The 14,686-nt window shown below is 40.9% G+C and overlaps 1 protein-coding gene across 6 annotated transcripts in view; it reads right to left on the reverse strand.

The window, feature by feature from the left end:
- The window catches only part of Trpc3 (transient receptor potential cation channel subfamily C member 3), a 70,503-nt gene that overhangs the window by 11,037 nt on the left and 44,780 nt on the right, over nt 1-14,686 (reverse strand). For 4 of the 6 annotated variants that reach the window (XM_070022542.1, XM_070022539.1, XM_070022540.1 and 1 more), the window contains 4 exons: nt 14,141-14,405; nt 9,230-9,425; nt 4,595-4,804; nt 1,285-1,368 (listed from right to left, as the gene is read on the reverse strand). In XM_070022542.1, coding sequence (XP_069878643.1) covers nt 1,285-1,368; nt 4,595-4,804; nt 9,230-9,425; nt 14,141-14,405 — 755 coding nt within the window. The remainder of the gene's footprint in view (nt 1-1,284; nt 1,369-4,594; nt 4,805-9,229; nt 9,426-14,140; nt 14,406-14,686) is intronic. The other 2 variants (XM_070022543.1, XM_070022541.1) reach the window with 1 other exon arrangement.

Here is a 14,686-nt window from a genome sequence, read left to right on the forward strand (position 1 = left end):
GTTCCTGAGCTCTTTTGCTCAAAACTAGCACTCTACCACTTAAAGCCATAATGCCTCTTCCATTTTTTTAGTGGTTAGTTGGAGATAAAGAGTTTCACGGGGACTTTTCTGCCTGGGCTGGCTTCGAACTATGACCCTCAGATCTCAGCCTTTCTGAGTAGCTAGGATTACAGGTGTGAGCTACCGGCTTTATAACCCCTTTTGAGATGTAGAAGAGTCTTCAAATGTCCCATCCAACAGCAAAAGCTATCTTGAAGCAGTACTGACTGCAGTCTACACCAGCCTAACAATCATTTGGAAAATGAACCACCTAAAAAACAGCCTGTGAGCTGTGCCAGATCTCCACACTGTGAGAGCATTATTTTAACATATTGTATCTCCCACTTCTTTCTCCAGCTTAAGGTTTATGCAAATGTTCTTTGAAAAATTATAGGAACACTTTGCTTTCAATGTTGCCAAGGTAATTTCCTCATCAAAACCAAACCAAACCAAACCCCAATAAAGGACAGATTTCCCTCATTTGTTATCATTAGGATGGGCCTATAAATCTACAAGTAAACCCAATTAATAGTAAAAGGCAAAAAAATTACACTTGGACATGATAAACTTAACAGGACTCTAAACATTCACACAGTGAGACCAAAGGAGCATATTCTTAGGAGAGGATCACAAGGGCTCAGTAGCCATGTGCATATAATCATATGACATGATGCTTATCAAAATGAACTCCACCAAGTGAAACGAGAGGTTTTATTTTGTTCATTTTACTTTTTGTGTTTATTTTTCTTTTGTCATTTTCCCCTTTGTCTCTGTTTTTGATTTCTGTATCTTTTGTCTTGTATGTAAGTTTATCTGATTTGGGGACGAAGGAAAAGCACAGAAATGGTGGGACAAAGACTGAACTAATTCAGCAGTGATACTAGACACTATGTTGAAAATGAACTATACAACTTGAGGAAGGGGGGGGTGTTCAGGAGGGAAAAATTGGGAGAAAATGAGGGAAGTGGGGGGTGACTGTTCAAAAAGAAATGTACTTCATCCTTCTGTACATCATCTTTACAATGAAAAAACGTTTTCAAAAAGGACTGAACAAGAATACTATTTTCTTATTTTCTGTGTTCTGTACTATCCCTTTAGTATATTTTAAGACTACCCCATTACACACACACACACACACACACACACACACACACACACACACACACACACACACACACACACACACACACACACACACACACACACACACGGATTCTCAGAGAGATTTGTCTAATGAATGCTTACCTGATAGCGTGTTGGCTGGTTGAGAATGCTGTTGAAACTGTGTGATTCAAAAACTCTTGAGTTAGACTGAGTGAAGAGGTTTAACTAGGAAAAAATACAATTAACCTAGTAAATCAGAATACATTTATTTGGAATTAGAAATACAGTCTATTTTCCTTGATAACCTTTTTAAAGTTAACAAATCTGAGGAACATGTGTGGTAGCTAAGTTTTTACAAATGATTTAATGTTTTTCCAAAGGGAAATTGAATGGGAAAAATATGGTCACACTTGTCAAAATGCTAGCAAGATGGACTGTCATAGAACTGTCCATTAATAATGTATATTTAAAAGTGGAAAAATACTAAAGACAAATTTTCCTGTGAATCTGATAAATTCATCAAAATATCCTCATGGCATCTAAAAGTACAAGTTTCCCTGAAGTGGTTTAATCTGTTCTTGAGCCTGAGTTTTTGTCCTAGACTTAGCAAAAATTCACTCTGAGTTAGGATGGTGCTAGCTGGTATTTTACAGTCCTAAAATATCAATCCAGGGCTAGGAATTTGGCTTAGTGATAGAGTGCTTGTGTAGCACACATGAAGCCCTGGGTTTGATTCCTCAGTACCACATAAACAGAAAAGGATGGAAGTGGTGCTGTGGCTCAAGTGGTAGAGTGCTAGCCTTGAGCAAAAAGAAGCTCAGGGACAGCACCCAGTCCCTGAGTTCAAGCCCCAAGATTTGCAAAAAAACACTATACAAATATCACATCTTTGCAAAGCCTACAGTATACAGGACGTGTGTGTGTATGTGTGTGTGTGTGTGTGTGTGTGTGTGTGTGTGTGTATGCGTGCACATGCGCTCATGCACATGTGCTTGTGCATGCTGGCTGGCACTGAGGCTTGAACTCAGGGTTTCATGCTCCTACTTAGCTTTATCTGCTCAAGGCTGGTACTCTACTACTTGAGCCACACCTCCATTTCCAGCTTTTTGGTGTTTAATTAGAGATGCATAGACTTTCCTGCTAGGGATGGCTTTGAACCACTATCCTCGGATCTTAGCCTCTTGAGTAGTAAGGATTACAAGTGTGAGCCATTGCCACTTGGCACATCTGACCTTATATGGAGCCAGGACCACAACTTTGGAGAAAATTAGGCTAGAGAATGTTTCATTTTCTTTTCTCTTTTTCTCTTCTTAAGACTTAGAGTGTGAGCACTGAGCATGAGAAACACAAAGGCGCTGTCTGTTATTCATGGGTATGCACAGGACCTCTTCTTCGTGGACAAGAAGCCATCTACAAGGTGTGGTTCAAAAGCAGGACTTCTTGTTCAAAAAGATATGTTCACTCCCCCAACCCCCCAATCCCGGCCAAGTCGATGCAGGAAGGTGTGGGATATTGGAGAGGAATCAAGAGGCTCTGATAGGAAGGAATTCCTTTAGTATGATTGGAGAAAACCCTTAGCTGAGAGTGAAATTTTCCTATTGGCCACTAGAGGTCAGGACCTGATGGCTGATTGAAATACATGTACAGGTTAGTGGGAAATGTCTAAGGCCCATTCTCCCTCCAAACAACAAGAAGCCAGGAAACCAGAAATCCTCCAACATTTTTTTGTGTGTGTGTGTCGGTTGTGGGGCTTGAACTCTGGGCCTGGGCGCTGTCCCGCAGTTCTTCAGCTCAAGGCTAGAGCTCTACTACTTGAGCCATAGCGCCACTTGCGCTTTTCTAGTGGTTTATTGGAAATGTAACCCCTCTGTACAGTATGTTCTCAAATAAAATAAAATAAAATTTTAAATTAAAAAAAAATTTTGTAAGAAATAAAAAAAAAAGAGTCTCAAGGACTTTCCTGTCCGGGCTGGCTTTGAACCTCGATTCTCAGGTCTCTCAGCCCACTGAGTAGCTAGGTGTGAGCCACCAGCGCCCAGCTTCAACATTTTTTTTTTAAACTAAATTTGACATTGGAGATGGTCTATATGACTATGAATAAGATTAAAGAAGTTTAGCCAGGTGTAGTGGCACAGGCCTAGAAAGTCAGAGACTGGAGAGGCTAAGGTTGGAAAACCATAAATTGGAGACCAGCCTTGGCAACTTAGGAAGATCATGACAAAGAAAAGAAGGAATGAAAGGAAAGACAGAAGAGATCAGGATAGACCGACAGACAGGCAGAGAGAAAGAGAGGCAAGTGAAAGAAGAGAAGGGGAAAGAAAAAAGAGAAAAAAGATATGGATAGACAATATCTATCTATCTATCTATCTATCTATCTATCTATCTATCTATCTATCTATCTATCTATCTATCTATATATCTGTCTGTCTGTCTGTCTATCTATCTGCCTATATATCATCTATTAAGAAAGTGAGAAAAAAGAAGGGAGGGAGAAATAAAGGGAAAAAAAGAGGCCCAAAGAGATTTAAACAGCTCTATGTAAAATGTCATTTTGTGTGTGTGTGTGTGTGTGTGTGTGTGTGTGTGTGTGCGCGCGCGCACGCACGCGCGCACGCCTTACTGGAGCTTGAACTCAGCACACTGCACTCTCCCTTAGATTTTCTGATCTAAGTCTGGTGCTCTACCACTTGAGCCACATCTCCATTTCTTACTTTTTGCTATTTCATTGGAGATAAGAGTCTCATTGACTTTTCTACCAGGGCTAGCATCAAACCTCCAACCTTAGATCTCAGCCTTCTGAGATTAGGGGTGGGAGCCACTGGAACCTGGATTCTGTTAACTAATTCTATTTATGTAAACTAAGCTCATGCTAGTGAAGTGCGACAGGAAACTTACCTTCTTTGTTAAAATTAATACCTGACTCAATCGGTATAGCCCTAGGATAAACCATACAGGAATATTTATAAAATGGGTATTTACAGCCCTGTGAGGATGTGAGGCCTGTATCTATTTTATGATAGTAAAGGAAGAAAGATAAACCCAGGAAAAGGTCCCTACAAAAAAGAAAAGAAAAGACCTTGGTGTGGCAAAACCATACATATACCAAGGGAAAGAGTTCAAAATATTCCACTTCAGAATAACAGCTGAGAAGCACAGAACACACAAAAACACAGTGTTTCCCAGAATAACTTTTCTGTTAAACAAGTTATGGACACTTTCTGTTTGCTTTTGATCTAGCAGTTTACAGGAATTTCTGACCAAAAGCAGGGCATAGACTAAGTGACTTTTTGATAGAAGTATTAAGTATTAGTCTATGCGCTCATGGATTGGACAGTTAATTGTTAACTTCTTCTAAGTTCACCCTTGGAAATTATAAACAAACATTAAAAGACAAGGAGGAAGAAACAAAGCAAGTCATATGTTAAAGTCTTGGTGAGTTTTCAATGCCTACCCTTGACTTTGAGTTACCCATTCCCATTTCCAGATCCTTCTGTAGCCTTCTCCTTCTGCATTTGGAAAAGTTCATGATCCTCATGATGAAATACACAAAAGATTTGGGACTAGGGACCAGACTGAAGGGTGGAGGTAAGGTTTTTCCATCGTCAAAATAGGATAACCAGAGCTTTGAACGAGCAAACTTCCATTCTACGTCACTGTCATCCTGAATTACAAAAAAGATAAAGGATTCATTGTAAGAACTTAGGTTGATTACTAGGACATCTGGTTTTAAAACCTAAGAACTGATTTAAAGTTAGTTTTTTCTTTTAAGTTAATTTTTACATAAGTAATGTATGCACATTGAACTGCATATGCTGCCTATATGCCAATATAACATGCTATCACTTCTTTTATTTTGTGTGTGTGTGTGTGCATGCACACACCTGCACGTGCATGAGCACACGTACCAGTTCTCTGGCTTGAATTCAGGACCTGGGTGCTCTCACTTAGCTTTTTTGCCCGAGGTTAACACTCTACCACTTGAGCTGCAGCTCTACTTCTGGCTGTTTGCTGGTTAATTGGAAATAAGAATCTCAGTCTTTCTTGTCCTGGCAGGCTTCAAACTGCAGTCCTCAGATCTTAGCCTCATGAGTAGCAAGGATTACAGGCTTGTGCTACCAGTGCCTGGCTCCTGAGGTCACTTCTATGATGCACATGCAGTTTTTTTCTCCACCATACCCCTGTAATGATATCCACTAAAATCTACCCAGAATTTCCTACTCACTACCCAAAGACCAAGTAAAAAGACAAGAAAAATCCGGGGTCAAATAAATACCAAAATACTAATTCCTAGCCAAGTGCTGGTAGCTCAGGCCTGTAATCCTAGCTCCTCAGAGGCTGAGATCTGAGGATCTCCATTCAAAGACAGCAAAGTCCATGAGACTCTTATCTCCAATTAATCTCCAAAATACCAGAAATGGAGCTGTGGCTCAAGGCACCAGCTTTGAGTGTAAAAGTCAAGGGAGTGTTTGCAGCCCTGAGTTCAAGCTCCTGTACTGGCACAAAAATAATGATTAATTCCTGCCTCCATCTTTTCCCTCTCCAACTCTCCAGGCTTCATGTGAGTTCTCTACTGTATACCCCTCTGTCCCAAGACACATTCAAGCTGGGGAGAAGACATGGCAGGTTATACTCTGAGCACAAAGGAAAGGGTAGCATTTAGGTTAACTGCTTTGGAGTTTATGTTTCTGCCACTTGTCCTCATATGTCACATGAGTTCTCCAGTGGGATCGAGCCATCTTTGCATTCTCATCTGTCCTTAGCCACACCCACAGTGCTGGGCTTAATTATCCCAACTGACTGAGGAAGTGCAGGGGGAGGAGAGAAGGAGAGAGGGAGAGGAAAAGAGAGAAGGAGTGGGGAAAGGGAGAGGGAGTATCAATACTAGAGTTTCCATTGTTACAGAACATAGATTCTGCTTGGAGGATGATGTATCATGAGGCTGTAACTCTCTCTCTCTCTCTCTCTCTCTCTCTCTCTCTCTCTCTCTCACACACACACACACACACACACACACACACACACACACTGAGATTTAGCAGAGTTAATGAACTAGTAGAGCACTAAGAATGTACTAAACCCTCAACTGGGTAAAGGACATAAGGAAATACACACAGCAATAAAGAATGTGGCTTAAACCAAGCCACATTACTAAAGTCAAATTCTAAAATACTGAGGATTCTGATTGGATGGAAGGCATCAACCAAACTCATGGTTCACCCCTGTAATCCCAGCACTCAGGAGGCTGAGATTTGAGGATAAAGGTTCAAAGCAATTTCTGTATGTCAATAATGAGAAAAGTGTGGCTGAAATTGGGAAAGCAACTCCATTTGTAATAGCCCCACAAAAAATGAAATACCTAGGAATTAATTTAACCAAAGAAGTGAAGGACCTCTATGATGAAAACTTTAAAAACTTGAAAAAAGAAATCAAAACAGAACTTAGAAAGTGGCAAAAACTCCCATGCTCCTGGATTGGAAAGATCAACATCATGAAAATGGCAATACTTCCCAAGGCTATCTACAAATTCAATGCGATACCTATCAAAATTCCAACCTCATTCTTCAAGGAAATAGAAAAAGCAATCCAAAAATTCATATGGAACAATAAAAGACCCCGAATAGCAAAAATGATCCTCAACAGAAAGAACACTGCTGAAAGAATATCAATACCACATTTCAAACTCTACTATAAAGCCATAGTAATCAAAATAGCTTGGTACTGGCACAAGAACAGACCTCAGGACCAATGGAATAGAATTGAAAACCCAGAAATGAACCTACAGACCTATAGCCACCTAATCTTCGATAAGGGAGCTAAAAATATAGAATGGAAGAAAGACAGCCTCTTCAGTAAATTGTGCAGGCAAAATTGGTTAACTACTTGTAGAAAACTAAAGCTAGATCCTTATATATCACCTTGCACCAGAATCAACTCCAAATGGATCAAAGACCTTGGAGTCAAAGCAGACACTCTGAAAACATTACAGGATGGAATAGGAGAAACCCTAGGTCTCCTTGGCACAGGCCAAAATTTTATTAATAGAGACCCAGAAACACAACAAATTAAAGAAAGGTTGGACAAATGGGATTGCATGAAATTGCAGAGCTTCTGCATGGCAAAGCACATAGCTAGCAAGATCAATAGAAAGCCCACAGATTGGGAGAAGATCTTCACTAGCCATATAACAGACAAGGATCTCATACCTAAAATATACCTGGAATTTAAAAAAATTAAATCCCCCAACAACAAATCTTCAAAGAAACAACTGCCCAATAAATAAGTGGGCTAAAGACTTAAAGAGAAACTTCTCTGAAGAGGAAAGAAGGATGGCCAATAGACACATGAAGAAATGCTCAACCTCTCTAGCCATAAAAGAAATGCAAATCAAAACAACATTGAGATATCACCTCACCCCAGTTAGAATGGCTAAAATCAAGAACTCTAAAAACAACAGATGCTGGAGGGGATGTGGACAGAACCTTACTGCATTGTTGGTGAGAGTGTAAACTTGGAAAGTAGTATGGAGGTTCCTCAAAAGACTCTACATAGGAGCTGGGAAGGTGGCTCAGTGGTAGAGCGCTTGCCTTGCATGCCTGAGACCCTGGGTTCGATTCCTCAGCACCACATAAGCAAAAAGAAAAAAGCTGGAAGTGGCGCTGTGGCTCAAGTGGTAGAGTGCTAGCCTTGAGCTGAAGAGCTGAGGGACAGCGCCCAGGCCCAGAGTTCAGGCCCCATGACGGGACCCCCCCCCCAAAAAAAAGACTCCACACAGATCTCCCCTATGACCCAGCAATCCCACTTTTGAGCATTTACCCAAATGTTTACAAACAAGACCACACTAAAGCTACCAGCATGACTATGTTTATTGCAGCATTATTTACTGTGGCTATATGGAACCAACCCAGATGCCCCTCAGTAGATGAATGGATCAAGAAAATGTGGTATATATACACAATGGAATTCTATGCCTCCATCAGAAAGAATGACATTGCCCCATTTGTTAGGAAATGGAAAGACTTGGAAAAAATTATATTAAGTGAAGTAAGTCAAGCCCAAAGAAACACAGGTCCCATGGTTTACCTTATTTGCAATATCTAGTATATGTCTGAGTCAAGCAGAAAAGATTAGATAAGGTGATGTTAGGGAAATGAACCCTAAGATATGTATTCAAATCTTTTTCTTTCATGAGATTGTTTCTAACACAGTTATAAGATTATTTCTTTGCTGCTTTGTATGTCCCTCCCCCACGGTAAAACCCCTGCTTTCACTGTATTTGATTTTGGTGCAGGGGGGGGCGGGTAGGGGGGGAGGTGGAGGAGGATTGGGTGGGGGGTGGGGGGAGAGGATGGGAAGGGATGGGAATGGGAACCAAAGGAGGAGGCTACAATGCTTGATAAGAAATGCACTCATTATCTTGCCCATGTAATTGTAACCCCTCTGTACAGTATTTTCACACACACACAAAAAAGGTTCAAAGCCAGCCTGGGAGGAAAGTCCATGAGAATCTTATGTCTCATTAACCAGCAAAAAGCCAGAAGTGTGAGCTGTGGCTCAGGTGGTAGAGTGCTAGACACAAAGCAAAGAACAGTTCCCAGGTCCTGAGTTCAAACCAGTACCAGTAGCCTTCCCCCCAAAGACAGAGAGAGAGAGAGAGAGAGAGAGAGAGAGAGAGAGAGAGAGAGAGAGAGAGAGAGAGAGAGAGAGAGAGAGAGAGAGAGAGAGAGAGAGAGAGAGAGAGAATATCAACCATTTTTGCCAGACATCTGCAATTTTTATACCAGGAATAATGGCTAGCTTTCTAACCTAGGAAGCAACAATTTCCCCATGGGCAATATTTCTAACCAGTAATCATGAAACTTCTGCCTGTGATATTGCCAGAGTGACAGTAAAGTCATGGGCTCCCTGCTCTGCTCCAGAAAGAACTAGGAGTATGACTACCTATCCAGGTAGAAGGACAGGGGAAGCCTCTCTGCTTGGATATCTGCCACTTGTTACAGAAGCTGAGGCTGGATCAGGGGAGTCTGCTGTCATCTGCCATCAGCACTGGGTGATGAGGAATGATGCCATGAGGGGCAAACACACTTACCTCAATTTCTTGATATGAGCTGTTAATCATAGCAATGAGCATGTTGAGCAAAACGACTACCATAGTTACATTGTATATTCCATAAAGAACATATCCAATATTCTCTATGAATTTGTGATCATATTTAAGAACAACAGAAGTCACTTCTGACAACCCAAAGATGGACCAAAATAAAGTCTTGAAACTTTCTTCTACACTGTTGAAAAAAACAGAAGACATACAGTAATTTAATGGTTTTTCAGCAACTAAAAAGCCAAAAGTAAAAACAATTTCCGGTTTGATCCTATACTGATGTAAAGCACCAATAAAATATATTCATAACAAATTAACAATTACTTCTAGTAAAAATTCTAAGATATATCATAACAGAATTAATAACATAATATGATATATATTTGAAGATACTAGGGTTTGAACTCTGGCTTTGCTTTTGCTCAGTTGGTGCTCTACCACTTGAATCACACCTCCAGCCCTGTTTGAGAGATGGAATCTCTCAGACATTTCTATTTGGGCTGGCTTCAAACAATTATCCTTCAGATTTCTGCCTTCTGAGTAGTAGCAAGGATTACAGATGTGAGAATGTGAGCTACTGGGCCTGTTATGATATTAATAGAAATAACGGGCTTAGGTTTTCAGAAACTGGTGTTGATAACTAGACTTTCTGAAGTTATCATCAAGTACTAGTTCACTCACTTAGCAGGGCAGAGTCAAAGTCATATCATACTACTTGTGATATGAACGTTTGGGATTTGATTTTGTAGGTGGTTCAGAAATTTAAATCAGGGTTTCTGAAGTCAAACATTGCAAGAATTAAAATGATATACACACTTCACAAAGTCTCTATGAAGTATGGTCTCTGTGACATCATTTGTAAAGAAGTAATTTGTTAGAATATAAACAATGTCAACATGCAGGGAGCAGACTAAACAATTCTGGTATATTCAGATAGCAAGATGCTATCCAACCATTGTCTAATATAAAATGGTATCAGAGATATTAGGTGAACATGAAATGCAGCAAGGGTGAACTGTTACATCATTTGAATAAGGAAGGGGGCAACAAATATGCATATTCTTCCTTATGTATAAAAGTTGCTGCCAGCTTCACACCTGGAATCCTATCTACTCAAGAGGCTGAGACTGAGGATTGTGGTTCAAAACCATCTTAGGCAGGTAAGTCTGTGAAACTCTTATCTCCAATGAACTACTCAGAAAAGCCAGAAACTGTTCTGTGTCTCAAGTGGTAGATCACCATCCTTGAGTGAAAAAGTTAAGGAACATTGCCCAGGCCCTGAGTTCAAGCCCCAGTACAGCATGTTCATGCACACACACACAGTATTGGTTGAATATGAAAATGTGGAACCCAGGAATACTGAACATAGACTATGTTATCTCTCTAGAAACAAATACTTCACCAGAAAAAAAATGGATGCAACAGAAATGAGATATTCTGGTTATTTTCCCTTAATTTATATAGTCTATCTCTTACTTTTTCCATCATTAAGGTTATTATATAGGTCCTCAATACAATAACCCACTCCTTTTGCTGTTAAATGACTAGTGGTAACCAAATGTATTTGGTTGATTTTGCTATTTTACCAGGTTGTAATCACTGATCTCCAAACACAGCAAATAATCTTCCAAAAGACCTAGAGGTGACATTCCATCACAAAGAAGAGTGAACAAAATAACTTTTCCCCCAGAAAATAATTTATGGAAATTATTCTTAAATTTTATTTATTTACTTTTATCTGAGACCGGGACTTGAACTTGGTACTTGATGCTTTTGTTCACTGGCTAGTGCTCTACCATCTGAACTATACCTCACCAACCCCTGGAAACTGTTTTGAAAACTTTTTTTTAAACAACAAACTCTAAATAACATTACAGATAATAAATTAAATTAAATATTAATTCATTTATTCATTCACTCAATTTTCTTTTTTTTTGGTGCCAGTCCTGGGGCTTGAATTCAGAGCCTGGGTGCTGTCTCTGAACATTTGGCTCAAGGCTAGCACTCTACCACCTGAGACACAACTTCATTTTTGGCTTTTTGCTGCTTCATTGGAGATAAGAATTTCGTAGATTTTTCTGCCTGGGCTGGCTTCTACCCATGATCTTCAGATGTGAGTCTCTGAGTAGCTAAGATTACAGGCATGAGCCACTGGTGCCTGGCTTACTCAGCCAGTACCAACAACACATCTATTATGGTCTAGAATTTCTGCTAGACTCAGGGAAAAAGAGTTGACTAGAAGAATTCCTATTCCTATAGGTTGACTCTCTATTCTGACACATTTGATGTGTGATGTTAGAGGATGTTGATAGCAGCTTTTTCCCTCTTACCTCTGCATTTATTTAACCACCTCACAACATTCTCCTGCCTCTTCCTCTTGCTCATCTGTAAATTTCCTGGCCTTGATCTCTTTGTGTCTGTGTAGAGTGGATGTGCAGGGAGGAGGGGGAGCAGTAAAAATGGAAAGGACTCTGGAAGTTCTGAGCTCCTACTGTGGGCAAGATCTGTGTATACCTCCCCTTACATAATCCTCACAATGGCCTCATTTAAACCTGTGGTGCTTATTTTTAAAATGAGGAAAATGACACCGAGAAATGCTCAGTAACTGAAGCAAAAAGCACAGCTAGAAAAATAGCAGAGAATGCATTAAAACCCTGGCTTGCCTGACTTTTCAGTCCTTTTTCTTTCCACTGCCCTCATGTCGCTACCCCATGGACACTCCCCCCAAAAAGTGTAGAAGTGTGCGATGCTGATGGCTCACACCTATAATCCTAGTTACTCAGGAGGCTGAAATCTAAGGATTGTGGTTCAAAGCCAGCCTGGGGCAGAAAAACTTATGAAAACCTTATCTTCAGTTAACTACTCCCCCATCCTTCCCCCTGCCACAACAAAAACCCTGGTAGTGGAGCTGTGGCTCAAATGGCAGAGGACTAGCCTTGAGCACAAAAGTTCAGGGACAGTGCCCAGGCCTGAGTTCAAGCCCCAGGACTGACACACACACACACACACACACACACACACACACACACACACACACACACACACTCACACACACACACAAAGTGCAGAAGAAGTAAATGCAGAAAATGAGTTACCATTGAGTTAGGAGGAGGAAGAGGGCAGACGTGGTGCTCAGTGTTGGCGCCCCATCTCCCCCATGAGTCAAAATAGATTATTTTCCTTCATTCCAATAAAGTGAGTTTCAGATCTCCCCCACCTGTAAGACCTAGCCATGTATGAACTATTTTCAAATTAGCTTTAGAATAATTTCTTTCTTCCTTTTCTTCTTTCTTTCTTTCTTTCCTTTTTTTTTGGGGGGGTCCGGTCGTGGGGCCTGAACTCTGGGCCTGGGCGCTGTCCCTCAGCTTTTCAGCTCAAGGCTAGCACTCTACCATTTGAGCCACAGCACCACTTCCGGCTTTTTTCTTTTTTGCTTATGTGGTGCTGAGGAATCGAACCCAGGGCCTCGAGCATGCAAGGCAAGTGCTCTACCACTGATCCACCTTCCAAGCCCTAGAATAATTTTGATATCTGCAAGGGCTGGATATATTGCCCACGATATTTCTGTCCAGGGAACTTACTGAACATGTAAGTAGTTTCTAATGGTTTGATTTCTGGGCGAACAGGGAGGATTCATGTACTTTCTACCACAAGGACTAAAGAAATAAACAGGGGTGCCATATCCATGACAATCTGGATGTCTTCATGCTGAAGAACTTCAGAGGGATGGTGATTATGAAAGCTTTAATCAAGGAAGACTTGCGGGAGGTGATGGATCTCACTTTTATCATCAGGGAGGGCAGTGTAACATCTTGGCAGTGGCCTGTAAACATTTAGCTCTCCTTCACACTTATTCAATCCCTGAACTGGTCAGTGACCAGCATGTTAAAATAAAAGCTGAGGTTTCTTTCCCCACCCTCCCTCCTCCTTCCCCCTCGCCCTCTCCCCCCCCCCCCCCCGCCCACTTCACCCCATGCTGGTCCTGGGCTTGAACTTAGGGTACAGGTGCTTACTCTGAGCTTTTTGCTCCAGGCTAGTGCTCTACTAACCACTTGAGCCACAGCTCCACTTTTTTGGTACTCTCAGAGAGTTTCCCGCCCGGGTTGGCTTTGAACCATAATCTTCAGATTTTAGCTTTCTGAGTAGCTAGGGTTACAGGCCTGAATCACTGGCTTGAGGATCATGCCCTGTTTTTGAACGAATAGTGTTCATTTTAGTGAGAGTAAACACTATGTCATATATAATGGACAAGACATCCAGTAATCAAAATTTGTTATCCCATACTCTTAAAAGACTTTGAGATCTTTCTCCAATCCTAATTAATTCTATGGTCAAATATCAGGAAGTTCAAAGAGATAGGTCTGTGAAGCCATCCAATCACATGCAGGTACTCACTTTCTTTATGGATATCTGCTCTTATAAACATATTTAAAAAGTGGAGGTGTGATTCAGGTGGTAGAGAGTCAGCCTTGAGCCAAAAAATCCATGCCAGAGTGCAAGGCTCTGAGTTCAAGCCCCAGTGCTGGCACCAACCAACTAACCTACCAACTAACCAAATCTTTATAAAAATAGTTGAAAATTTTCCTTTGTTTTTTTTTTCTAGCCCTGCTAGAATTTGTCTTCATTGTACCTCTCAAATAAGATGTTTTACCACTGGACACTATGTTGAAAATGAACCATAGAACTTGTAGGTGGGGGTGGGGAGGGGGAAAACTGGGAGAGAGCGAAGGAAAGGGTGACGTTGTCCAAAAAGAAATATACTCTTTACCTGACATATGTAACTGTGACCCTTTGTACATCATCATTATAATAGAAATAAAGGATTTTTTAAAAAATAAAGTACATTGTATTAGTTAAAAACAAACAACAACCAACCCCCAAACAGGATGTTTTACTTACGTGGTAAAAGCAGGATTTACTTTGGCTCCAAGGTAGTAAGAATAAAGTATGAACATGCCGATCATAAAGGCCAGGAACACCATAATAAAGAGAACCATGAACTTGAAGATGTCTTTTACAGTTCTTCCCAGGGAGATCTGCAAGGGGCCAAAGCTCTCATTGGCAGGAAGGATGTAGGCAATCCGGGAGAAGCTGAGGACAACGGCGATGGCGTACAGACCTTCAGAAATGATCTGGGGGTCAGAGGGGAGCCATTTATCTCTGGCTAGAAGAGAGAGCAAAAGGAATTTTGAAAATGGAGTATAAAATCACGAAGGTGCCATGTCTATGAGCATCTGACCACACAAAATAATATTTATCGACATCAATTCCAGGAATTGGAAACAAGAGATTTTTTTTTTCTTTGTTGCCATTTCTTTTTCCTTTTCTTTTCTTTCTTTCTTTTTTTCTTGGGGGGGGCGGTCCGGTCATGGGCTTGAGCTCTGGACCTGGGCGCTGTCCTTCAGCTCTTCAGCTCAAAGCTAGCACTCTACCACTTGAGCCACA

Source organism: Dipodomys merriami, unplaced genomic scaffold (genome assembly GCF_024711535.1).
Source record: "Dipodomys merriami isolate MVZ:Mamm:240054 unplaced genomic scaffold, mDipMer1.0.p SCAF_15, whole genome shotgun sequence".
Taxonomy (NCBI): domain Eukaryota; kingdom Metazoa; phylum Chordata; class Mammalia; order Rodentia; family Heteromyidae; genus Dipodomys; species Dipodomys merriami.